This window comes from Erinaceus europaeus, chromosome 1 (assembly GCF_950295315.1).
Source record: "Erinaceus europaeus chromosome 1, mEriEur2.1, whole genome shotgun sequence".
Classification (NCBI taxonomy): domain Eukaryota; kingdom Metazoa; phylum Chordata; class Mammalia; order Eulipotyphla; family Erinaceidae; genus Erinaceus; species Erinaceus europaeus.
Window position 1 is genome coordinate 159,568,644 of NC_080162.1, and position 25,647 is coordinate 159,594,290.

The 25,647-nt window shown below is 38.9% G+C and overlaps 2 protein-coding genes across 12 annotated transcripts in view; one reads left to right on the forward strand and one right to left on the reverse strand.

The window, feature by feature from the left end:
- The window catches only part of TMEM68 (transmembrane protein 68), a 33,458-nt gene extending 15,410 nt beyond the window's left edge, over positions 1-18,048 (reverse strand). For 4 of the 9 annotated variants that reach the window (XR_009551854.1, XR_009551856.1, XR_009551855.1 and 1 more), the window contains exons 1-3: positions 17,829-17,965; positions 10,602-10,995; positions 635-802 (exon numbers count right to left, since the gene is read on the reverse strand). Coding sequence is in view for 6 of the 9 variants with exons in the window: in XM_060198891.1 (XP_060054874.1) it covers positions 635-802; positions 10,602-10,926 (493 nt within the window). In the remaining 3 variants the exon portion in view is untranslated. Of the gene's footprint in view, positions 1-634; positions 803-10,601; positions 10,996-16,325; positions 17,669-17,828 lie in introns of those variants that run through there. The other 5 variants (XM_007531522.3, XM_016191867.2, XM_060198894.1 and 2 more) reach the window with 5 other exon arrangements.
- TGS1 (trimethylguanosine synthase 1) overlaps positions 18,012-25,647 on the forward strand; it is a 29,141-nt gene continuing 21,505 nt past the window's right edge. For all 3 annotated transcript variants that reach the window (XR_009551808.1, XM_016191871.2, XM_060198890.1), the window contains exons 1-4: positions 18,012-18,384; positions 20,539-20,603; positions 21,873-22,030; positions 23,792-24,593. Coding sequence is in view for 2 of the 3 variants with exons in the window: in XM_016191871.2 (XP_016047357.1) it covers positions 18,281-18,384; positions 20,539-20,603; positions 21,873-22,030; positions 23,792-24,593 (1,129 nt within the window). In the remaining variant the exon portion in view is untranslated. The remainder of the gene's footprint in view (positions 18,385-20,538; positions 20,604-21,872; positions 22,031-23,791; positions 24,594-25,647) is intronic.

The window sequence follows — 25,647 nt, forward strand, 5'->3', positions numbered from 1 at the left end:
AACTCTTTTAGACTGAAATCATCTAGAATGATTTTTAAAAACTCCTTGGGATGAAAACCAATTGGTTGATTAATTTTTATACAAAGGTTAGAAGTCTTGATGAACAGATTAAATAGAATAAACTCCTCAATCTTAAGGATAGGGCTTATTTTATAAATATAAAATATACTGCTTTTAACTAATTTTGACTTATCCAGCTGAGAGCAATCAAACTCTAAGTGACAGTAAAATTAAACTCTAAAAACCAGTATTTCAAGGAAAAAAAACCCTTCAAATGAAAAACTTATCTTTCATAACAAAATATAAATTATGTGCCAAAAGTTACAACTTATTTTTTTCTTCACAATTATTTTTTGTAAGCAGAAGTTCAAGATTTAACTTGGGAATATAGTATATATCTATTAATAAAAAAATAATTTAGATAATATTTTAATCTAAATTTTAATATTTTATCATGTTTCTATATTAGGTGAAACAAGATAGCTAAATGGCTCCAAGTTGAGGTTTCACTGTCCTATCCCAAAAGGTAAAAAGCTCTTCCAAATAATACTACAGTGCACATACATGCAGATTATCACATAATTTGATTATGTGAACTAAATATTTCGTATCGCTATCTACAGTGAAAGTTTACCTGGAATTTTAAAGACAAAATGATCAGCTACAACTCGGCAAGTTCTGCCTTTATGAATAAAAATTTTAGCCATGAAGTAATAGAAATCTATAGGAATCGCTCCATGATAAAAAATAATAAGTGCTGGTCCTTCTTCTGGTATTTTTTCCATGCCATGAACTTCATAGCCTGTTAGACAAAATGCAGATACATAAAATATATTCATTAGTTAACCTGCACTAAAGTATAGTTAATGACTCACAATGATTTTATACAGAAGTACATTATATTGATTTACAAAATTACAAGATAACAGGGGTACAATTCTGCACCGTTACTACCACCATCAGAGTTCTGGATCCCCAGTCTCTCCATCAGAAGCTACAGCAATTCTCCCAAAGTTGCAGATATGGGTTAACTATTATTTCTACAACTATATGTCTATATGTGTATATATTTACCCCCCACTTTTAATGTCCCATTTTCTCTTTCTTTCCAAGTCACACATACACTTATTACTACGAACAAAGAACATTAATATTTGTTTCCCTTCCCTTGAATAAATCAGTCCTATACCATTTAGTGAGCCTGGGAGACACAGATGCCTGTGTAGAAGGGGAATGGAGGGTGCAGTGAGTGTCTGAGAACAGGAAGGTGAGTATGTGCTAGGAGTGAGGAGTCAAAGTCCATTGTCAAGAGAGCCACACCGTCCCCTAACCCCTAAAGAATGACTTAAAATAGAATGCTGAAGCCAAGTGTGGGGAAATTTAAATTAAATGGTGGTCAGAACCTGAATGAAATGAGAATGATATCTAAACAATCAGGGATTTGGTGTCAGGTCTCACAAAAGTGGGGTAAGATGGCATCCATGAGTGATAGGGGTGGTAGCAGTGAAAAAAGACTGATGGCAACTGGAGTAGTCAGGTGTCTGGCAGTGGTACACTTGGTTAAGCACTCACATTACAGTGTGCAAGGACCCTGGACTGTACCTGCAGGGGGAAAGCTCCTCAAGTGATGAGGCAAGGTTGCGGATATCTCTCTCTTTCCCTCTCTCTAGCTTCCCCTTCCCTCTTAATTTCTCTCTGTCTCTATCCAATAATAAATAAAATAAAAATACTAAAAATAAAAAAATAAGCAACTGGAGTAGTCAAATAGGTCTACATATTAGAGAAGGAGTAAGCCAAGTTTCTGTTGAAGAAAGAAGCGGCAAATATAGAAATGGAAAGACTAAAAGAAACTCGATGGGCCCACATTAAGAACAAGAAAAAGCAGTATATCAGAGAGCAGAGGTTTCACTCTCATCCGGTCAAACTGTGTTCCAAAGACAAATCTCTCTTAAGGAGATATATAAATAAACAATCAAATAGAATAAGGAAGGAAGCGCAGCAGACGCCACAAAGGTGAGCAAACGTCATATTACCCACAGCAAAGCTGTGCCAAGAAGGCCTGGCACTCATATGTAAGAAACAGCAGGAAAGTTCAGGCTCTGGAAATGTAAACTGTTATTCTATTTCTTCGCTTACTTATCCCTGTTTTGACTTCCTAAGAAGCAAGCATTCAGATAATAAAGGTTGTGGTCTAAATTTTAGAACAGAAAAGTTCATTTTTTAAAAAGTGGTTTATGGTATTTTCACCAAACTGATTTAAACATTAAATTAGGTGTAGTTCTTTGATTCTTGTGTTGAAGGAATAAAGTACTTGATAATGTTGCAAATAAACTCAAGAGAATTTTTTTTTAAACCAAACTTAAGAATAGCTCATTAGATCATTTCATGACATATTCTGCTAATTTTGTTAAGTATTTGTGTGCTTTTATATTTTTAACATTTATTTACAATCACCTAATGCTAATTCAAGTAATTCAACTTAATTAAGTTCTATATAACAATCACTGGGGTTGTCTGAAGTTATTAAAATAATTGTCCTACTAGATAGATTTTCTGAGAAATAAAAGTATATACCTTTTAATATTTATACACCTTTCTCATATTTGGGAGCTACTCTCTTCCCTGATTCAGCTTTCTAGACCTTTTCCCAGCCATGACATCATCTCCCCAGACAACTTGGATCCACCTACATATCAGAGGTCAGACTCAGAAAAAAACTAGTATAGTCATGGGCCCTTTGGGATATAACTAAAATAGGATTACTAGTTATCTTCAAAAAAGGGACTACAAATCTTTATCTGCAATATTCCAGCCTTTAGGTTCATGATTAGTCAATAATTTGTTTGGCTTTATATGTTAACTCCTTTTTCAGCCACTAGGTTCCAGATGCTAACAGGATGCCAACCAGACTTCCCTGGGCAGACAACCCCACCAATGTGTCCTGGAGCCCCACTTCCCCAGAGCCCTGCCCCACTAGGGAAAGAGAAATACAGGCTGGGAGTATGTATCGACCCGCCAACGCCCATGATCAGCGGGGATGCAATTACAGAAGCCAGACCTTCCACCTTCTGCACCAAATAATGACCCTGGGTCCATCCATGCTCCCAGAAAGTTAAAGAATAGAAAAACTATCAGGAATAGGGAGGGAATGGGATATGGAGTTGCAGTGGTGGGAATTGTGTGGAATTACTTCTCTTATCCTATGGTCTTGTTAAGTGTTTCCATTTGATAAATAAAAACTTAAAAAAAAAAAAAAGAATATATATACCTTTGAGGGGTTCTATACAGGATATTCCTGAGATCTCTTTTGTGTTTATAACATTAAAATAATTAAATTAAAATAGTAAATGGACCAATTAAATAAAATTAAGTTACCTGGTTCAAAGCTGAAATTTTCAATTAACCTGATTACTGACATAAGCTATACTGTAGTCCTACTAAACAAAGTCTAGATATGATTTATATGCCCCATTCATACAGCACAGGTTTAATCATATCATACCTTGCTCAGAAAGCATCAGAAGATTTTTCAGTACAAAATTTTCAGATCTTTTAAAATATCAATTGCCTCTCATATGATCCTGTCATATATCATATGAACTAATGTGACCTCCTTGAATACACCTTCACACCTTCCTGCTTCTATTCTTGGGGTCACCTCTAAATAAAACACTTGGTCCCATGTTTCCCTACTAGCAGTAGATAGCTTAGCTCACTTTAGCTCGTCCCTCTTTACTCACTCAATCACCAAGTCACCAAAAACTCTTAAACCCATACACCCTTCCCCTTCCCAGTATTAGTTTCAAAGTGCAATCCCACCTAGATAGAGTATACCAACTACAAGGTGCTCAGAGAAAAGCCCTCACAAAGGTGAATGCTTTCACTGTCCAGCCAGCCATTGTTCAGAAATATCAATATGCAAACTGAGTAGTCCCCCATAAAATGAGCTTTCCTGTTCTGTGATGAATATAGCTCCTTTATTTTGTCATCAAAAACAAGTTTATTCACCTGGTCTACTGGTTTTATGCTCAGTAACACTCTCCTGATTTTTTGTTTGTTTTTCTTCAAAGAGGATCTGAAAGTCACATGAAGCTCAAGTAGTTTCATCTCCATAGCAATTGTTTATTATGTAATGATTTAACTGCCTACTGGTTTTAGGTATCAGTATCATGAATTCAGATAAGGATAATCTCCTAAGAGACAGATCCTTTCTAAATCTGTCACAAAAAAATTCACTTTTTCAGCATATATAACAACAGGCTATGGTAAATTAACAATGCCTGCATTTTAACTCTTCCTCAGGGAATCAAAGAGGACTATAATAAAATTCCTTACCAAACTCAGCAACAAAGAAACAAATAACATCATCCAAAAATAACTGCATCCAAAAATTCTTCCCTGAACAGAATACTCACCAAAGAAGAAATTAAAAAAAAAAATGTTCCAAGTCATTAATTGTCAGAGAAATGCAAATAAAGACAACAATGAGATACCACTTTGCCCCTGAGGGAATGTCATACATCAGAAATGATAGAAACCCACCTTCTGCACCTCAGAATGATCCTGGGTCCATACACCCAGAGGGATAAAGAGTATGATAGAAACAACAAATGCTGGAGAGGTTGTGGGGACAAAGAAACCCCCCTGTACTGCTGGTAGGAAGGTATATTGGTCCAACCATTGTGAAGAGCAGTCTGGAGAAATCTCAAAAGGCTAGAAATGGACCTAACCTATGACCTTGCAATTCCTCTCCTAAGGAACCAAACACACCTATACAAAAAAAAAAAAAAATCCTGTGTATAACTATGTTCATAGCAGCACAATTTGTATAGCCAAAACCTGAAAGCACCCAGGTGTTCAACAACAGATAAGTGGCTGAGAAAGTTGTGATATATATATATATACATACATGTATGTATATATATATATGTGTGTATGTGTATGTATGCATGTATGCAAAATGATAAATTTACCTTCTTCACCTCATCTTGGATGAAGTTTGAAAGAATCATGTTAAGTGAGATAAGCCAGAAAGAGACGGATGAATATGGGATGATCTCACTCAGATGGAAGTTGAGAAGAACAGAAGGGAAAACATAAAGCAGAACTTGGTCTGGGTTTGGTGTATTGCAGTAAAGGACTCTGGCAGAGTTTCAGGTCCTGGTGCACAATGATGGAAGAGGACTGAGGTGGAAGGTTAGAGTGTTTTGCAGAAAACTGAGTTTCACACATGTAGCAACAACTATATTTTCTCTTGACCATAAATCATTACCCCTAATCAAAAAAAAAAAACCTTTAGGATGACAAAAAGTTAGTATAAAGAAGGAAGAGGAGATAATGGGGGTGGGGGAGTTCAAAATGCTGTGTCTCCCAGGAAGTGGTACTTGGAACTACTACTTAGCTCTCTGTCAGGAGTCCTCTTCAGCACTCTGTTAAGAATCGCCATGGAGAAAGAATTCTGGCCTCTTCCACCCCATCAGCTGGGCCCTAATTAGGGAGTCCTAAGATTCCCAAACAGACATGATAGGCCTAGACCTCGAATAAATCCCTCCCCCCTTTGTTACCTGTCATCTCTATCAGGAACAACAAAATAGACCCCTTTGTGGGCCCCCATAGGACCTTGCCCTCAACTTGGATCAACAATGGTAGAAAATGTTCCATCCTCCGAAGGGAGGCTGGACAATATACTCTATGCTACACCTGAAGAAGATGGCTCCTGATATTGGGGCAGCTTGGAACATTCCTACTTATGACCACAGAATGTGAGCTCAGATCTACAGGGATGCAGAGGTCACATAGGCTCCTAAACTGAATATGGGCCCCAGATCACATCAAATCAGTGGGGTTTACAATCAACAATATTTATACCCCTTTCCCATATTTGGGAGCTACTCTCTTTCCTGATCCAGCTTTCTGGTCCTTCTGCCAGCTATGACATCATCTCCCAAGACAATAATTAGGATCCACCTGCATATCAGATTTCAGGCTCAAGGAAAAAAAAAAAAAAAAAAACCACTAGTATAGTCACAGGCTCTTTGGCATATAACTAAAATATGCCTAATAGCTATCTACAAAATAGAGACGGCCCCAACTGTTCACCTGCACTATTCCAGCCTTTAAGTCCATGATTAGTCAACAATTTGTTTGGCTTTGTATATTAACTCTCTTCTCAACCACCAGGTTCCAGATGCTAGCAGGATGCCACCAGACTTCCCTGGACAGACAACCCTACCAATATGTCCCCAGAGCCTTTCCCCAATAGGGAAAGAGAGAGACAGGCTGGGAGTATGGATCGACCTGTCAATGTCCATGTTCAGAGGGAAAGCAATTACAGAAGCCAGACCTTCAATCTTCTACATCCCACAAGGACCTTGGGTCCATACTCTCAGAGGGTTAAAGAATAGGAAAGCTATCAGGGGAAGGGATGGGATAGAGAGTTCCGGTGGTGGGAACTGTGTGATGTTGTACCCCTTTTATCCTATGGTTTTGTCAATGCTTCCTTTTTATAAATAAAAAATTAAATTAAAAAAAAAAGAATTCTGGCCTCTTCATCATTAATACTCAGAAGCAGCTATCTATTTGGAGTCTTTTAAAATATATACACTTTTATAAAGAAATTTTTTAAAAAATTTAAAAAATATATATATACACTATTATTTGAACACAATGATATTCTGAGCAGAAAGATGAAAGTGAGTATGGTGGTGGGGAGGAGGGTGGAGGAGAGGACAGTAGCATTACCAGAAAGGTGTCAAGAGTTAGACCCTTCCTACATAAGAAAAAAGAGAGAGGAGTCCAGCAGTAGCACAGTGGGTTAAGCACAGGTGGCGCAAAGTGCAAGGACCAGAGTAAGGATCCTGATTCAAGCCCCTGGCTCCCCACCTGCAGGGGGTCGATTCACAATTGGTGAAGCAGGTCTGCAGGTGTCTCTCTCTCCTCCTCTGTCTTCCCCCCCTCTCCATTTCTCTCTATCCTATCCAACAACAATGATACCAATAACAACAACAATAAAACAACAAGGGCAACAAAAGGGAATAAATAATTTTTTTTTTAAATGAGAGGCTGCCTTTACTCCTCCTGTCCTCCCCTCTGCTTCCCTCTCCAGATCCAGTGCTTCCAGTCTCATCAGTGCATTGTAGCATCATCATCTGAAAAGATGGCAAAGCACAAAAATAAATAAATGTCCTAACTCCTGAGCATAACATTCCCACCAAGATCTTTTAAAATCTAGTTCTAGTCAACCTTTCCAAATTCATCATCCAATATGTCGCACCCGTGAATGAATGATACATCTTATAGGCCTGAACATACTTCCATTGACTGGTGTGTGTGTGTGTGTGTGAGATCATAAATAGTATTGACTGGTGTGTGTGTGTGTGTGTGTGTGTGTGTGTGTGTGTGTGTGTGTGTGTGATCATAAATGGTATACTACTATGACATAGTTATGAATCTTTTTCTGTTCACAAGCATATCTTGGAGATCTGCCTTTGATGAACACGTGTTATGATCTAATTCTTTTGATGACTGTAAAGCATTCTATCAAATATAAATTCCTATGACAGTTCATTTAAGCATTTCCTACTCAGGAACAATCAGATTATTGACAATTTTTTCACAAGCATGCTGCAATGTTCATATTACCATATTACTGGTATCCTTATGCACTGCACATATGAGCATATATTTTTAGAATATGGTAAAGTATAACTGTTAGTCATATGACGTGCCCATGTTTAATTAAATTATTACCCATATTGTCTTAACTGATAATTCTGAAAGTATTGCATTACTTTCACACAATTGAGTAAGTTCCCATTTCTCTACATTCTCACTCTTTGATGCTACCATATTCAAAAAAAGAAAAAAAATTTTTCCTATGACTAAAAGAAGCCAAAAAGAAGACATCACTACACTGTTTTGCTATTTATGGTATCAAAGATCCAACCCAGGGTTTCATGCATGTTAAGTCCTATGATGTCTACTAAGCCGAGACCTCCCCTGTGATGTCTGTATTTTTATTTTTATTAAATTTTTTTATAAAGGCTTATTCATTGCATTTGTTTGTAAATAAGAAAAGAAAGGTACATGCAATGCTGGGGATCAAAGTCAGGACCTCAAGCTTGAGTTTCCAATGCTTTAATCACTATACCATCTCCTGGGCAATGGCCTAAACTTCAAAGTTCCACCAACCTTTTGGGTAAAAATGACATCACAATCTGGTTTTTACTTGCATTTTCTAACTACTAGTAGCTTTATGCCTCTAACTATTGACCATTTATGCTTCCTGGTTACATCTTGGGTCATTTTTTAAGTAGAATTTTTTTTCCTTTATTAAGTGTGTTATTCTAAGATATACATACCATAAATATTTTGCCTATCCTGTCATTTGACATATCTTTGGTTATCTTTTCATAAGAACTTCCTATTTGGAAATCATCAAATATATTCCCATGTCTTCTCCTGTTGATTTGTAATACCCACTTTTATCATTTATTGAATTCACTTATTTCTGGACTCAATGAAAAGTTTGACCTGCTTGTGATCATTATTTTCCTAAGCCAACACTACAATTTAAACTAAGTTGGATTTTTTTTTTTAATGTTACTTATTTATTTCAATAAGAGAGGTAGAGAGAGACCAGGGCACTACACTGCTCTGGTTTATATGATGCTGGGAGTTGAGCCTGGAAGCTCAGAGCCTCAGATATGAAAGTTTTATTGCATAACTACTAGGCTATCTCCCAAGCCTTGAAATGTTTATGTGACAGGGACTATATTCCACATTACTTTCTTGTCTTGGTTATTCTTGTCTATTCTACATAAATTTTACAAGTTGCATAAAAGATCAGTTGAATTACATCAGTAAATCCTCTGGGAATATGTGCTATTGAGTGACTTCTCTACTGAACTACTACTGAAAAGTTTTATTTGCTTATTCAGTGATTTTGAATTCCATCTTTAAAGTATACATTTTCTCCATTAGGTTCCTACTTTTTGGGGTAAGATTTAGTATTAAATTGATTTTTTTTTTTCATTTTTAAAGTGACTTTTGGTGGCAGATGATCAGTTACCACATTAAAAAATTTTTTTTCTTGTCCTTATTGGATAGAGACAGCCAGAAATTGAGAAGGAAGGAGGTGATACAGAAAAAGAGAGACACATGCAACAGTGCTTCACCACTCGCAAAGCTTTCCCCCTGCAAGTGGGGACCAGAGGCTTGAGCCCGGGTCCTTGAACATTATAACATGTGTACTCAACCAGGTGTACCACCACCCGGGTCCAGCAGTTACTACTTTTATGTTGCTCTTCTTTCTCTTGTTAACTAATCTTATTATGGATAAATTAGCTAATTTGTTTCATTCTTTCAAATGTTTCTTCTTTTCTAATCTTATTATTTATTATTAGTAAGACCTCCAGAACCATGTTAAGTAGTAGCAGTGCATCTATCCGTGTTCCCTAATTAATGAGCTCATTTAGTCTTTTTTTTCATTTTTTTTTAAAGATTTTGTTTATTTATTAATGTGAAAAACAGGAGGAGAGAGAGAAAGAAGCAGACATCACTCTGATACATGTGCTGCTGGGGATCAAACTCAGGACCTCATGCTTACCTTATCTCCTGCATCACCTCCCAGACCACGCTTTTCTTTATATATATATTTAATCCTTTTTGTTGCCCTTGTTGTTTTTTATTGTTGTAGTTATTGATGTCATTGTTGTTGGATAGGACAGAGAGAAATGGAGAGAGGATGGGAAGACAGAGAGGGAGAGAAAGATAGACACCTGCAGACCTGCTTCACCGCCTGTGAAGCTACGCCCCTGGGGGTGGGGAGCCAGGCTCAAACCGGGATCCTTCCACATTGCACCACCTGCACTTAACTTGCTGCACTACCACCTGACTCCCCAGACCTGGCTTTTCTTTCAGAGGACTGCATTCAGCTCTGGCTTGTGGTGGTGGGGATTAAACCTGGGACTGTTAGTGCCTTAGGCACCAAGCCTTTTTGCATAACTATTGTGCTATTCTATTCAGCCCATTTTTTTATGGTCCTGCCTTCTTTTCCTTTCTAAGTCACACTTACACCTATTGAAAAAAATATCAGCCGATCTTGGATGGACCTTGAAAAATTCATGTTAAGTGAAATAAGTCAGAAACAGAAGGATGAATATGGGATGATCTCACTCTCAGGCAGAAGTTGAAAAACAAGATCAGAAGAGAAAACACAAGTAGAACCTGAACTGGAATTGGCGTATTGCACCAAAGTAAAAGACTCTGAGGTGGGTGGGTGGATGGAGAGAATACAGATCCAAGGATGACAGAGGACCTAGTGGGGGTTGCACTGTTATATGGAAAACTGGGAAATGTTATGCATGTACAAACTATTGTAATTACTGTCAAATGTAAAATATTAATTCCCCAATAAAGAAATTAAAAAAAGAAAGAAAAATATAATTTTAAGAAATATATGTGCACACTATACACACAGAGGTTAATAAATACCTTCTATATTTTTCAGTATCTGCTCGATCCATATAATGGAAGTACGACAGTAGCTTTAGAATCAAATAAGGGCAACTACACAAACATATCAACATAATGTTGCTTACCATGCCAAACCGCTGCATGTCCATCCCACAGAGTTGCTACTGTCTTCCTTGCACCATCCCACAAATTATGAGAATAGGCTTCTTTTAATACATTCTTCCTCTTATAAATGTGCAAGAAGATAATAGTAAGGTAGAGAAGAAAGATAGTAAAGTAAGGGAGTATTAAAAGTATCAGTGGTGTAAAAACCCACAGAAGATAGTTTGCAAAATTCAAATAGTCCTCCAACTGTTCCACATCAAACCATGCTTCAAGGATGTGAATCAGACAAGTCATATAGGGCACTGACTCCTGCCCCACATCACAGGTTTGATTACTGTCTGTCATTTTTCTTTAGGTGACAATGACAAATTCAGTCTCTTTCTTCATTGTCATAGTAGGTCTTCAATTCTGTCACTAGAAAGGGGGGGGAAACAATATTATTATAGTCACAACTGAATAGTTAAAATACTTCAGCATGCACAAATGCAATATAGTCATTTCCTATAAGAAAAATGAGTAGACTATTAATGGGTAGCTTTGTTGCAGATTTCAATGTGAAAAGTAAAGTGTTTCATCTGTCTATTCATAAAGCATTTCTGTTTTAGCTTCTGAAAAGACTCTCAAGCTATAATTAAGAGGAAAATAATAAAGCTGATGAATGGAACTGCACAATGATAATAATAAAAGGACTTAAATCTTAAATGGATTACATTGAACAGCCATATCTTTTTGTCTGTTTGCTTTAATATGAGAGAAAGAGAAGGAGACACGGAGAGACGGAGGGAGAGAGGGAGAAAGGAAAGGAGAAAGAGAAAGAGGTAGAGAGGGAGAGGGAGAAAGAGAGTTAGAGTCTGAAAGGAAGGTAGAAAGATTCAGAGGGAGAGAGACCAGAGCACTGCTCAGCTCTGGTTTAGGGCAGTGTTGGGGGATTGAATTTGGGACCTTGGAACCTCAGGTATGAAAGTCTTTTTGCATAACCATTATGGTATCTCCCCTCCCCAGAACAACTAAAGCTTTTAGAGATTTTATTCACTGAAGAGGAACAAGAGTGTGAGAGAACCAGAGCATTACCAGAACATCTTGCTTACAAGTCAGTGACTATCAGCTGTGCCACCTTCCGTGCCACAAACAGCAGTATCTTACACTAGGCTATGTTGTAATTCCGTTTACAAAAGAAAATACCAACATCTGATTCAATACAGTAAACCTAATTCTTGAGGAGCTGGAAAATTATGATATATAGTTTTATAAACAGGTTTACAGAAAAACTCTGCTCTACTGGTATTATGGATTTAAAATATGTGTATCAGTTGGGGCTGGGAAGCAGTGTACCTGGTTAAACACCGATACTACCATGCACAAGGACCCGGGTTTAAGACCTGTCCCCACTGCAAGAGAGGAGCTTCATGAGTGGTAAGGCAGTGTTGCAGGTGTCTCTCTTTCTCTCCCTCTCTATCTCACCACCCCTGCTCAATGTCTCTATGTCCTATCATATAAAAGAAATATATTTATAAATATCAATATTGTGTATATTTAGATTCATTTAAATATTGAATGGCTGAAAATACAGCCATAGAAATATTTTATGAACTCAATCTCCAAACTACTTACTCAACTTACCAGAATTAGATAACTAGCTTTCCTAAACTTCAATGTATATGTTCTGAGAAACACAGTAAACAAATGAAAGGAAAACATTGTTAAAATCACTAATACCTGTAGTTAAAAATTTTATAAATGAGCAAAAGGCATTCACAGATGTGATACGAATATTATTATAGTTCCACACTAATGAATCACTATTAAAAACTATATCACTGTTTTAGTGAAGATACCTCAGTGCACTATTTAACTAATGATGTAATATGATGCCTCACCTGGGACTTTTTAAAATCTAGAAATACAGGAGAAATGTTTCTGTAATCAAAATTTATGAAATTACTATGTGTAACTGGCTATGTCTATTTTTGTAACAAGTCTGCAATATAATAATCCAATGGGGAAGCGCAGTATTTGGTGATACTATTATATAGAGCACCTGTGATCACACTGTCCCACATAAGATTTCCTCCTCATTTTCTCTGTTTCTGATTCTAATCTTAGAGGCATAAAATTTCTCCATTATCTCCCATTGCATAGTATTAATAAAAGTCACCGCAAATTCTCTGTGGATGAATTAAAGCATGAAAAACGTAGGCATGGGATTGAGAGAGTTGAAGCAGATATGCAAGAGTTCTTTAGGTTGTCTCTGTGCCAAGCTTATCTTACTTATTAGCAGAGCATATGCTTTTTACCTGTTCTCCAAGAGATGGAGAATTTAATTTAGTATAATTACCTTAAAACCAACAGCATTTACTTGCAATGTGTGTCACTAAAACTGTTCCCTACTGCACTTGTTTTCCACCACAGACCTTTATTCATTAGACAATCTCTTCAGTTTCAAGAAAAAAAAAAGTCATGCATGACTGAATATAGAAATTATAGGACATACACTCAATGGAATACAACCCTGCAGTTTAAAAAGGTGATATTAAAGTAAAAGGCTCTGGGGTGGGAAGGTTCAGGTCCTGGAAGACAGAGGAGGACGTAGTGGGGTTTGAATTGTAATGTGGAAAACTGAGAAATGTTGCACATGTACAAATTATTGTATTTTATTTTACTGTTGACTGTAAACTATTAATACCCCAATAAAGAAATAAAAAATAAAAATAAAGACATTGCAATCCTCTGAACAAAATGATGGAACTGACGATGATTATCCTTAATGAAGTCAGGAGATGAGAGACCACTAAAGAATGGTTTCACTCATATGGGAATACAGAGAAATGAAACACATAAACTTGCAAAAAATGTCTCTAAGACTTTGTGAGAATTATGGTGGTCATGGGGGGGGCACACAGAATTAATGGTGAGTGTGGTGTGAAACTATTCCATTATCTTATCATCTTTAAGTCGCTATGAAATCACTAATTGGAAAAAAGTTAAAACTTATAACAACTGTCATACAAAATTCCATTTTCTAGTAAGAATCCTTCATCCTTTCAACTCCTTCTCTGGTCTTTTCTCACTCAGCTGCCTGTGACTGACTTTAGTTCCCTAATATTGAGAGGGTCATAAACAGTAAACCTGTTTCCCTTCAATTCAGTAGGATCTGTAAAGTTGGGATAATAACAGTGTACACACTACATCAGGTGACAATAGGTGCTGTGAGGTTAGACAGCAGAGGAAGGGGAATATGGAGTTCTACCACAGGGGTGAGGCTAAGAGGAGGGAGAGCATCACTATGCTGTGTGTGAACGTCTGGGCAGGCATGTTTAAAGGTACATTCCAACAGGTGCCTGAGGAAGAGGAGAATCAAATCATGTACACATCTGGAGGATTTCTAGTTGAAAGAGTAGCAATTAAAAAGGATCTGTACGTGATCCGGGAGGTGGCACAGTGGCAAAGCTTTGGACTCTCAAACATAAGGTCCTGGGTTTCATCCCTGGCAGCACATGTGCCAAAGTGATGTCTGGTTCTTTCTCTCTCCTCCTATTCTTCTCATAGATAAATAAAATCTTAAAAAAAAAAAAAAAAAAGGATCTGTACTTGGTATATTCAGAGACGGAACAAGGTGGACAGGGTAAGAACAAAGGACGCTAATGGAAATAGTCAAAATGAGAAGTAACATTGTAAAACATGCAGGTCAGCTTTTCTCTGAGTAAGATGGAGAAGACATTACTCTTTGAACAGAATGGAAAGAGTACCTGACTTGCTTTTAAGTGCTGAAAATACACTACATGGCGAGCAAATAGGAAGGTATAAAAATTGAAATGAGCAAGTGATGAAAGTGGCTTAGACATGCATGAAAGAGTAAAGGTAAGAGATGGTCAGTTTCTGGATATATTTTGAAAATAAAGTCAGCATAGATGATGAATGGATGGAGAGTCCCAATGAGAAAAAGAAGTCTGGGGTGGCTAGATGGTTCTTGGTAACATGAGTGTGTTTCCTCTGGTAGGTGTTGTCACCTCTCTCTGCCTCAGTTTCTTTCTTTTTTCTACTTTTTACCCAGAGCACTGCTCAGCTCTGGCTTATGGTGGTGCAAGTATTGAACCTGGGACTTTGGAGCCTCGGACATTAGAGTCTCCTTGCATAACCATTATGCTATCTACCTCTGCCTCAGCCTCAGTTTCTCTACCAATAAAATGAGTATAAAAATGTAGTAGCTACCTAGTATAAATATTGTGAAGACTGTATGTTAAAAAAAAGAAGAGGGAGAAGCATAAGAACAAGAAGCGGAAGAGAAGGGAAGGGAAGGGAAGGGAAGGGAAGGGAAGGGAAGGGAAGGGAGGGGAGGGGAGGGGAGGGGAGGGGAAGGGGAAGGGAAGGGAAAGACAAGACAAGACAAGACAAGACAAGACAAGACAAGACAAGACAAGACAAGACAAGACAAGACAAGACAAGACAAAGCAGGGGCTGGGTGGTGGCACACCTGGTTAAGTGCACACATTACCATGCACAAGAACCCTGGTCCCCATCTGGAGGGGAAGAGCTTCACAAGTGGTGAAGCAGGGCTGCAGGTGTCTCAATTTCTCTCTGTCCTATCAAATTAAGTAAATAAAGTTAAAAAAAAAAAACCTTAAAAGAAAAAACAACTCTTAGGAGAAATAATAGTTTAGTTACCAAAATCTCAAGTTATTTCCTATTTAAAAAAATACCTACAAAAAAAAAAAAAAAGTCCTGTGTATCACTTACAAAACATCTTAACTTTTTGTGTAGTCCAGGAGGTGGTGCAGTGGATAAAGTGTTTGAGCTCTCAGGCATGAGGTCCCAAGTTTGATACCAGACAGCTCATATGCCAGAGTGATGCTCTGATTCTCTATCTCTGCTCCTCTCTTGAATTACTAAGCAAATAACATCTTTTTTAAAACAATAAAGTACCTTATTTTTCATCTAGATTTCACAAAACTACTAAGAAAAAGCTACCAAACTAAAATCTTATCATCTCACTACTGATGGTGAAAAACATTATAGTGTTTTAGAACATTTCAGAAAATAAAAAATATATATCAGAACAGAGGTCTTTGTTTTGTTTTATCCATTGCCATTAGTTTGCTACAAACTTGAAGGAAACAAATGTATTGTAACAATCATTATCTGCACATTTACCACCACAGACAGTAGGTTTACTTCTTACTTTTAGTATATTAGCTACATTGAGTATATTCTGAAAATGCTAACCAAAGAAATAATCACTAAAATACAAATTATGTATTATGATAATAATTACTATCAAAATAGCTCATTTGGATAGTGTGCTGCTTTGCAAATTGTACAGCCCAGGTTCAAGGCTGGCCCCTACCACACTGCAGAAAGCTTCTGGGCTGTGGTCTCTTTCATCCTCTTTCTGCCTCTATCCAAAATAAACAAATAAGTTACAATTTCCTCTTTGCACATGTAATAATGACTAATAGGGACTCAGTCCTAAGTTTCAGTAAGTATTCTATATACTTCACATAATAAAGCCAAAGATTGACTACCCCTTTTCTACAAAGTCCAATTACTTCATTTTTAAAATGACATGTTTGGGGCTGGGGATATCGCATGACGCTGATGCCAAAGACTTTTATGCCTGAGGCTCTGAATTCCCAAGTTCAATCCCCAGCACCACCATAAGCCAGAGCTGAGCAGTGCTCATTCTCTCTATATCTTTCTCTCCATCTCTCTCATTAAAATAAAACAAGTAAAATTTAATTTTAAAATACCTTTCTTTGTTTCAGGCTTCAAACTTTAGTTTTGGTAAGGTTATAGTTAAAGGTTATTTTTCTTTTGTTTTATTCAAGAATGCCCTGCAGCTTCTAACTTAACCCACCCACCTTGTTCATTAACTTTTCCATCCTTGTTTTACTAGGCTGCCAGCCTCACATGTAAATTGTAGCACATCTACTGGTGCTTTACAAACTGTAGCAACTTACTTTCCTGATTCACTAAAATGAGCTTTTCAGCTGACATCAAAGCAAGGCAGCAGTAAGGATGTGGGCATAACCAATTCATTGGGGAAAAAAAATCAACCTATTTCCACTAGTAAACGCAGCCAAAATATTAACGACTATCCAAAATGTCTGCATCCTGCCTTGATTTCTATATATTCTAAAGAAATATTATACCGATATCATTAGGCCCTGAATAACACAACATAACTTGTCAGTGCTCCAACAACCTTCAAGTCTAAAGCCGTTTCTCTGAAGTCGCCTGGGCAGTCTCAATGACTACCACACGTTAATACCACAGTGTTTGCACTGTCTGTTTTGTTTTTTGTTTTCACCAAAGCACTGCTCAGCTCTAAACCTATGGCGAAGCTGGGGATTGAACCTGGGATCTCAGAGCCTCGGGCAAGAAAGTCTTTTTGCATAACCATTAGGCTATCTTCCCTACCCTGTGTTGTTTGATCTTTTTCAAATCTAGCAAGTGTCCCTTCCAGTTTGTGGCACACCCTGGTTATGCCTACATGTAATTTTCTTGTTTAAAAGAAAGAAAAAAAGAAGAAAGAAGCAGCTTGAGCGCAGAAACCTGTTTTACAAGGATGCAAACAGGGAACAGGGCGCTGCCTGATGCCAACAAAGTGTGTGATGACTCTGACTACTAATAGCACCAAGGAAAACTACCCGGTCCATTCAGGAGCCCTAGGAAGCAGGTGCCCAGAGCCTTCTCTATCTTAAAGACGATCACAACTCGTCCTAGGTGAAGTCTTTCAGGCTAAGTCTAACTGAGCTTAGGCGAGGTTAGAAAGGTTAAGTCGCTTCTTCTGAATTGCAGATAAGACAGTAAAGGGGCACCAGCTAGAAATGCAAGTCAAATCAGTGCAGCTGGACCCCGGCACCCCTCCTTATCCACCGTCCGTAGGCGGGGAGGCTCCTCTCTACAACCCGGCGACTGTCACCCCCATTTCCTTTAGCTTCTTCACACAGGAGGCTGGAGCCAGGCAGGTCCCGGAATGGGAGAGGCTGCCGCGCAAGCCCAGAGGCCTCTGGTAAATTCCAACATCTAAATCGAGAACCACTCCCAGCAGGTGTTGAGGCTCCAGACTCGGTGAAACAGCTGCGAGAGACCCAGGCAGCGTCTCTCTTTCGGCCATTCCGGAGCAGGAGATGAACTCGGCGTCCGGCCGGAAGCCGCGCACTCCAGCTCCGGGCAAAGAGTCCGGAGTCACCCCGGGGGGACTAGACCGGAGGCCTCGTCCCGTCCGCTGCCAGAACCGCGAGACTTACGTGCCCCAGGGCGAGGAGCTGCGCGCGGGAGCCAAGGCGGGGGTCGACACACCTCCCGCGGAAACAGGTGACTCGTCCTCACCCTCAAGCAGCGGCGGGAGATCTCCGATGGAAGGCGGGCGACCCAACCCAGCGGAGAATTTTGAGCGGCCGCATTCCCACGATCTACCAGTGATGCGAAAAGAAAACAAGCACCTGGCAATGGCAGCAGCCCGTGCCGCGTTCAAAGTGACACCGCGCAACGGCCCGCCCCTTCCCGTGGCTTCCAGAAGTCACTTCCGGTGGCTGCTCCTAAATTTGCTGTAGGCTCGAGCGGCCCCGGGCCCGTTCTTCTCTCCCAGTTCCCGGGGAAACCCGGCGAGGCCTCCGTTTGGTTCCTGGAAACCGAGCGGAGACCCTGGAAGCCGGATCCGGATCTTTGATCGCGTGGCTGCCTCCTCTCGGGTGATAGGATGTGCTGCGAGAAGTGGAGCCGCGTGGCTGAAATGTGTCTCTTCATTGATGACCTGGAGGAGGATTTCAAGATCCTTTGCCTCTGCTCCAGGGCGTTTGTGGAGTAAGTAAAAGTAAATAAATAAAACGCGTTGCTGTTCATTTTGTCAGATCGCATCCCAGGGATATATGTTGCATGCTAGTTTCAAGCGATCCCTGGAGCCACGGATAGAGTATTTGACCCTCCTCGGACAAGGTGATCTTTCAAAAAAAAAAAAAAAAAATGAGGGAGGAAAAGTCCTGATGACTTAACGGAGGAGACGCCTACTGCTGGTGACTGAAAGACAGTCTGTCGTATAGATGGCTGTGGGAAGGTGTGTGTCATTTTCAAATTTGAGGTGAGGGTTGCTTGTTTTGTTTGTAGAAAGGTGGCAGGGCAGTGAAATGTGAAAGGGAATCTGTTGGATCTGACATCACAACATGGTTTAAAGATGCGTGGTGTGAACCGGTTAGCATCTTTTTAAAGCCTTCAGATTTATCAAGGCACACGTGTACATCATAGAATGAGGACATAGATTACAATTCTAAGCACATCCATTTAGAGCTTAATTTTTTTCCCTCTTTGTTAAAAATTGCCCTAATGAGTTATTGCTAGTGGACAGGAAAACCTGGACTAAAGTGTTGGATCCTACAGATATTTTTTTATTGGATGTGAGCCCAATTGCTTAGATCTATGTTCACAAGTATATTTGTCCTAATTGTCTCACTGGCTTATAGTTAGACTTAACCTGTGGGTGTCAGTTCGTAGTTTTAAGACAACTGTTAAGAATTATTTGGTTAGTTATAGTTACACATGCAATGAAATCTCAAATTTCTTTAAGGAAATCGTGTTTGAGAAGAGATTTAAAAGGCCACTAGAGTAAACTAAAGTAAGTTTAAGTCGAAGGAACCCTTTCCAAAAGAGGCAGAACTCTTAAGGCTTTTGGTGGGGCGAGGGACCGGGGAGCGGGTTGCTTGGGAAAGCAAGTGGGGGAAAATAGCTCACCTGGATAGTGTGCCTGCTTTGCCGTGTATAGGACTGACCCCTGCTGCACCTGAGGAAATGGAGTAGAGCATATATGTGCATACAGTGTGCAAGGACCCGCCTTCAAACCCCCAGACCCCACCTCCACAGAAGAAGCTTCACAAGTGGTGAAGCAGGGCTGCAAAAGTGTCTCTATTTCTCTCGCGATTTCCCCCTTTCCTCTCAATTTCTTTCTGTCACTATTCTTCTTCTAGTGTTTGCCCTTCTTCCGTAGCCAGTCAACAGCATCAGGTTGAGCCTGATGTAAAGTTTCGAGACCTCCTTTGAATCTGGAGAGGTGGCAGTCATTGACTATGTGGGTCATAGTCTGTCTGTAGCCGCAGGGGCAATTCGGGTTGTCTCTGGCATTGGATGCATTGGATCGACCTTCCCGTGGTGCATCTCGTGAGTACCCATTCATTGGGGAAACTGACGATCCTTCCTAGCCGACTGAATCCACATGGATCCCAGTCACTTTCAAAGCCAGCAACAAGCAGCTCCTGCCAGCTTTCAAGCTGTTGGTCCTGCTCTTCGAGTCCTCCGACTTAATGTTGAAGGGCTATCCTTTGCCAAACGCGTTCTTATTGGTCAATTGGCGATTCAGCATCAGGCAGATGTTATCTGCCTACAAGAAACACATATAGCAGTCGATGAAGCTGCTCGATTCTGTCACTATTATATAAATTTAAAAAAAAATGCATGAAGGGAAAAGGAAAGCACCCTATACAAGAAAGCTATTTTGCCATCTTCCCGCACCCCACATTTTTGTTTGTCTTATTTTTTTGTTTGTTTGGTTTTTTTTGTTTCTAACCAGAGCATTGCTAAGTAAGCTCTATCTTAACCGTGGAGCCAGGGATTGAACCTAGGGATCACGTGACAGCGACTTGAGCCTCTAGCATGGGAACTGTTTGCATAATAATTATGCTGTCTTCCTTGCCTCTCATAATTTAGTCTTTTTAAACTTAAAAGATACATTCGTTTCATTGCAGATAACTTTCCTACTTAAAACTCAGATGTTGGACTTCACTTCTAGAAGAAGCTATGATCTAATTGTAACAACCCCACAAGATGTGTATTACTGCCATTATATTAAAGATGAAGAAAATGTATTATCATATTGCTTTCCAAGTCTTTAACCGGTTCATTAATTAATCTATGTTGTGTTAAACTGATGCCTTTTCTAGAATTAATTGATTGTTTTAACTTGCTTCACAGAGATCGAAAACTATGCAATTTGGGATTAAAAGGCTACTATGTCAAAAGCAATGACAATAATACAGGTAATAAAGCTGTCTAAGCTATGGCTTCTTTATGCTAAAATTAACTATAATGTTATATTAATTTAAGTATAACTTCTTGTAATACTGCATTTGTTAAAATATTATAAATGACAGATAACCCTGTCATCACAAATAGTCCTTGTCTTTATGATAGTGCAGCTCTAGAATTCCTATCCAAGCAAAACCTTTTTTTCCCCAGGTATCATTTACTTATTATATAGGGACAGAAACCAAAAGGAAAAAGGAGATAGACAGAGAGAAAAATACCTATAGACCCGCTTCCTCTGTACAGGTATGGACCTGGAACTTGAACCCAGGTCTTTACACATTATGAAATGTGCTCTCAACTGGGTGTGCTACCATCCAGCCCCAGAACTGTTATTTTCTTATATCTCCAATCTAAACTTTAGACTGCCTCTTTGCCTGGAGTAATATTCCTCCTTGGGCTGTCTCCATTAAAAAGAGCAGTCTGAGATTTGAAGCTTTCAAAAGTAGAGAATGTATAGCTCAAGGATTTATTTAAATACACCCCAGGAAAGGTTGTTAGTGTTCCATTGATAAAGTCTGTGGGGAAGGTTTTTATAGAGATAATTTGGAAAGAGGGTAATTATTTGACTGGACATTGCTTAAGCAGTTGCCTTTATTGGAAAAACTTAACTCTTTGTAGTTGATCATTATATCTCATGTAGTTACCCCAAAACCATTTTGTTCTCTCTCAGACATCCCTACCAGGACACCATTTGCCCTGTCCATGTAGGTATTATATGTTTCTCTAGATACAGGGAAAATTACAGCATGAATCTTAGGCTAGAATTGTGAAATCTCATGTCCTTCAAAGTCCCTTCTCACAAGGATAGAACAAATTACTATTGCTTCAAATGAACACAGGATGAAATGTTTGGTTCATGTTTCCATGTTGCATTTTGTAAATAAAGTCTTCTTAGAAATGATACTTTCACCAAGTAATAACTCTGAATCACAGACTTTGCTTTAAAGTGAGAATAATAAAATCTGCATCTAGGGACTGGGTGGCAGCGCTCCTGATTGATCTCACATGCTAATATGCTCACAGATCTGGGATCAAGCCCCAAGTCCCCATGTGCAAAAGGAAAGCTTCATGAGTGGTGAAGCAGTGCTGGAGGCATCTCTCTGTATCCCCCTTCTTCCTGACTTTTGACTGTCTTTATCAAATAAAATAAAGATGATTTAAAAAGATTAAATCTGCATCTAAATTTTCTTTTAAACCACACTGACAAATGCTATCTGTAGGAGACCAGCCTACAGAAGAGGAGGATGAAGCTACGGAATCGCATGATAGCAAAGGCATAGGCCTAGATGAAAGTGAACTTGATTCGGAGTCTGAACTCATGAGAAGTATGGGATTGCCACTTCAGTTTGGTGGAACATCTGCACATAAGAATTTTGAAGTAAGTACTAATTTACTTTGGTTTTCATATGTGTTAGTTTTTATATAAAATAATACATGGAATTTTTTTAAATTTATTTTTCCACATCACTTCTCAGCTGTAACTTAGGGATTAAACCTGCCACCTTAGAGCCTCAGGCATGAGATTCTCTTATATTTTTTATTAGTGATTTAATAATGATTGGCAATATTGTGGTATAAGAGGGGTACAATTCTGAGTTCCACATCTCCTCCCCTCCATTGTAAATTGCCCTATTCTTTATCTCTCTGCGAGTATCAACCAAAGATTTTTATGGGGTGCGGAAGGTAGGAGGTCTGGCTTCTGTAATGGCTTCTCCACTGAACATGGGTGTTGGCAGGTCGACCCGTACTCCCAGCCTGTCTCTTTCTTTTCCTAGTGGATTAGGGGCTCTAGAAAACATTGGTGGGGTCGTCTGCCCAGGGAAGGGAAGTTGGCATCATGGTAGCATCTACAACTCGGTGACTGGAAAAAGCATTAAGGTATAAAGCAGAACAATTTGTTTAATAATCAGGAACCTAAAGGTAAAAAAAAGTATAGCAGGTGAAATTTGGGGGTCTTCATGTTGGAAGAAGTTAGGAAGTCTATTTTAGGTAGATTCCAAGGGCCCATGACTTTGCTAATTTTTGATTGAGCCCCACAGCTAACATGCAGGTGGGCTAGGAGTATTGTCTGGAGGCATGAAATTCTTATTTGCATAACCACTATGCTTTCTCCCAGGCTACGTGGAATGTTTATTATCCCAAATCAGTTCATGAGTTAGAGCACACCAGCTCTTTTGAAAATGTATTTATGGGGGTGGAGGGGGTGGAGAGACAGAACACTCCTCTGGCATATGAAGTATCTCAGATTGAACCTGGTTCCTCATGAATGAAAGTCTTGTGCTTTTCCCATTTAGCCCCTGCCCTGGCCACTCAGCCTCTTTAAATATATACTGATGTAGGGCCAGGGGTGTAGCATACCAGAATTTCATGCTGAGGCTCAAAGTTTTAGCTTCAGTCTTGGGCACCACCCTAAGCCAGGCTTGGACATTTGCTGTGGTCACTCACACCCCCAGTGTCTCATCAAAACACTGTGGTCTTTTTAAAAGAATAAATATACCTACTTATAAGTTAACCAAAACTGCAAGATGTGATGTGTCCCATTTGCAATTTTTTTTCCTTCTTTTAGAAACTTAAGATGATGATATTCACTTGTTTGTGTAGCTAAAAGCCCAGGTTGGGAGCCTATTTGGTATTTTTGTTGTTGTTTGTTTGTTTTCTTTAACTCAGTTAATGTCAAAATAGATTTGAATTCTACTTTCTCTTCTTGTTTATGAAATGAATGCACTTTATTAGAAAAACCAAGAGAGGGGCCAGGCGGTGGCACACCTGGTTGAGCACACATGTTATAATGTGCAAGAACCCGGGTTCGAGTCCCCAGTCCCTGCCTGCAGAGGGAAAGCTTTGCAAGTTGTGAAGCAGGGCTGCCGGTGTGTCTCTGTCTCTTATCTCCCCCTTCTCTATTTCTGGTGTCTATCCAATAAATAAATAAAGATAATTTAAAAAAATTAAAAAACAATGCTTAAAAAAAGAAAACCAAGAGAGAGGGAGAGATACCACAGCACTCACTGTTCTGCCAGCCATGAAACATCTCACAGTGCCATGATTGGAACTTTGGTCTTGGTATGTGGTAAGATAACGCACTCTACTAACTAAACTATCTCCTGGCCCCTGACGTTTATTTTATGTTTATGTTATGTAGGTGGTTATGAACACTAGGAATAAATTTAAAATTAAGAAGAAAAAGAAAAAACATCAAAAGAAATACTTAGATGAAATTATGAGAGAATCTTGGAGACAAGAATATGAAGATGATGAAATTTTGGCTTCAGATGATGAACAGTGCAAGAACGCCAGAACGTGTAAGCATCAAACCCAAAAAGACATTAAAACAGAAAGCCTTCCTGTTGATAACACATTATCTCCAAATCTAGAAATTACAGAGAAATGGGAAAAGTATTGGAATGAATATGGTGGACAACTGTTATGGCAAAGTTGGCAAGAAAAACACTCAGATCAAACACTGTGTCCCGAACCCTGGAACGTTCCGGATACAAAGGAAGAATGGGAACAACATTATAGTCAACTTTATTGGTATTATTTGGAACAGTTTCAATATTGGGATGCTCAGGGTTGGACTTTTGATGCCTCACAAAGCTGTCATCCAGATAATTGTGAATCTAAAGCAGAAGTTGAGGACAAGAAAGATGAAACTTGCATTAAAAAAGATTCAGTTTCTTCTCCGGCATTTGATGGCAAGGGTGCAAGTCCAGGTGACAAAGATCAAAGTGAAATACTTCATAGAATTAACAACATAAGTTTTAATTCAGAGGAAGTAGAACAGAGCCAATTAAATTCCTCAGGAAGTTGTGATGGGCACCAGTCACTAAGTGAAGTTGACAGCAAAAGACAATGTCCTGTTTCTAGCCAAAGTGAACCATCCAATGGAGGAAACAAAGAAAACAACTCATCCGAGAATAAGGGTGCAAACCAACCTTCTCAGGGTAAGAATGACCAAAATTAATCTAACAAACTAACAGTCCTTTGTGGTTGAGTTAAATAGTGTCTGATTACATTTTATGGTACTGTGATGAAACGGTTTAACTCATCTTAAGTCATAAATTGTTTGATACACTTTTATATAAATGAAAAATATTTACATAGGGTTTATTCCTTCCTCTCGTACCTTAATAATCAGTGAATTAAAATTAGAAGATCCCTTGAAAAATCAAACTTAGAGGGCACTTGCAGCTTGCCATGTCTCACAAGAGAAAAAGTCAGATACTGTTTGGGCCCCGTGAAGTCGTGCTATAGAGAGTTTCAGGAGGACATAAATTATTATTATTTAAAGTATGTATTTATTCCCTTTTGTTGCACTTTTTGTTGTTGTTGTTACTGATGTCGTTGTGGATAGGACAGAAAGAAATAGAGAGAGGAGGGGAAGACAGAGAAGGGGAGAGAAAGATACCTGCAGACCTGCTTCACCACCTGTGAAGCAACCCCCCTGCAGGTGGGGGCTTGAATCGGGATTCTTACACGGGTCCTTGTGCTTTGCACCACCTGCGCTTAACCCAGACATAAATTATTTGTAACTGAATGGTTGCTTTTTGGATTCTCATAAAATATGCAGGAGCATTATTGACTCCTGCTTATTTGACTTTAAAAAAAAAATGCACTTATTGTGTAGACTAGTGCCACTGTCTATAAAGAAAGCCAGTTAAAGGTTAAAAATGGGCTGGGAACATAGTAAAGATAGTGTAATAGTTATGCAGAAATGCCTGAGGCTCTGAAGTCCCAAATTCAATCCCCAGTACCACCATAAAAAACAACTTCAAAAAAATGGCAGAGGATAGTTTTTTTAATTAATTTTTCCATTTTCCTGTGGCTACTAAATGTCTTCATACCCTTGATTTTTGATGCTAGAAAACTGTTGTTCATATTGTCTCCTTTTCAGCCAATTCCTCTAAGAAACAAAGTTTTGGCCTACACTTGCTAAACAATTAGATTTCCTCTGCCTGCCTCAATTGCTAATCATCACATAGTTGAGAGTTTCAGTGT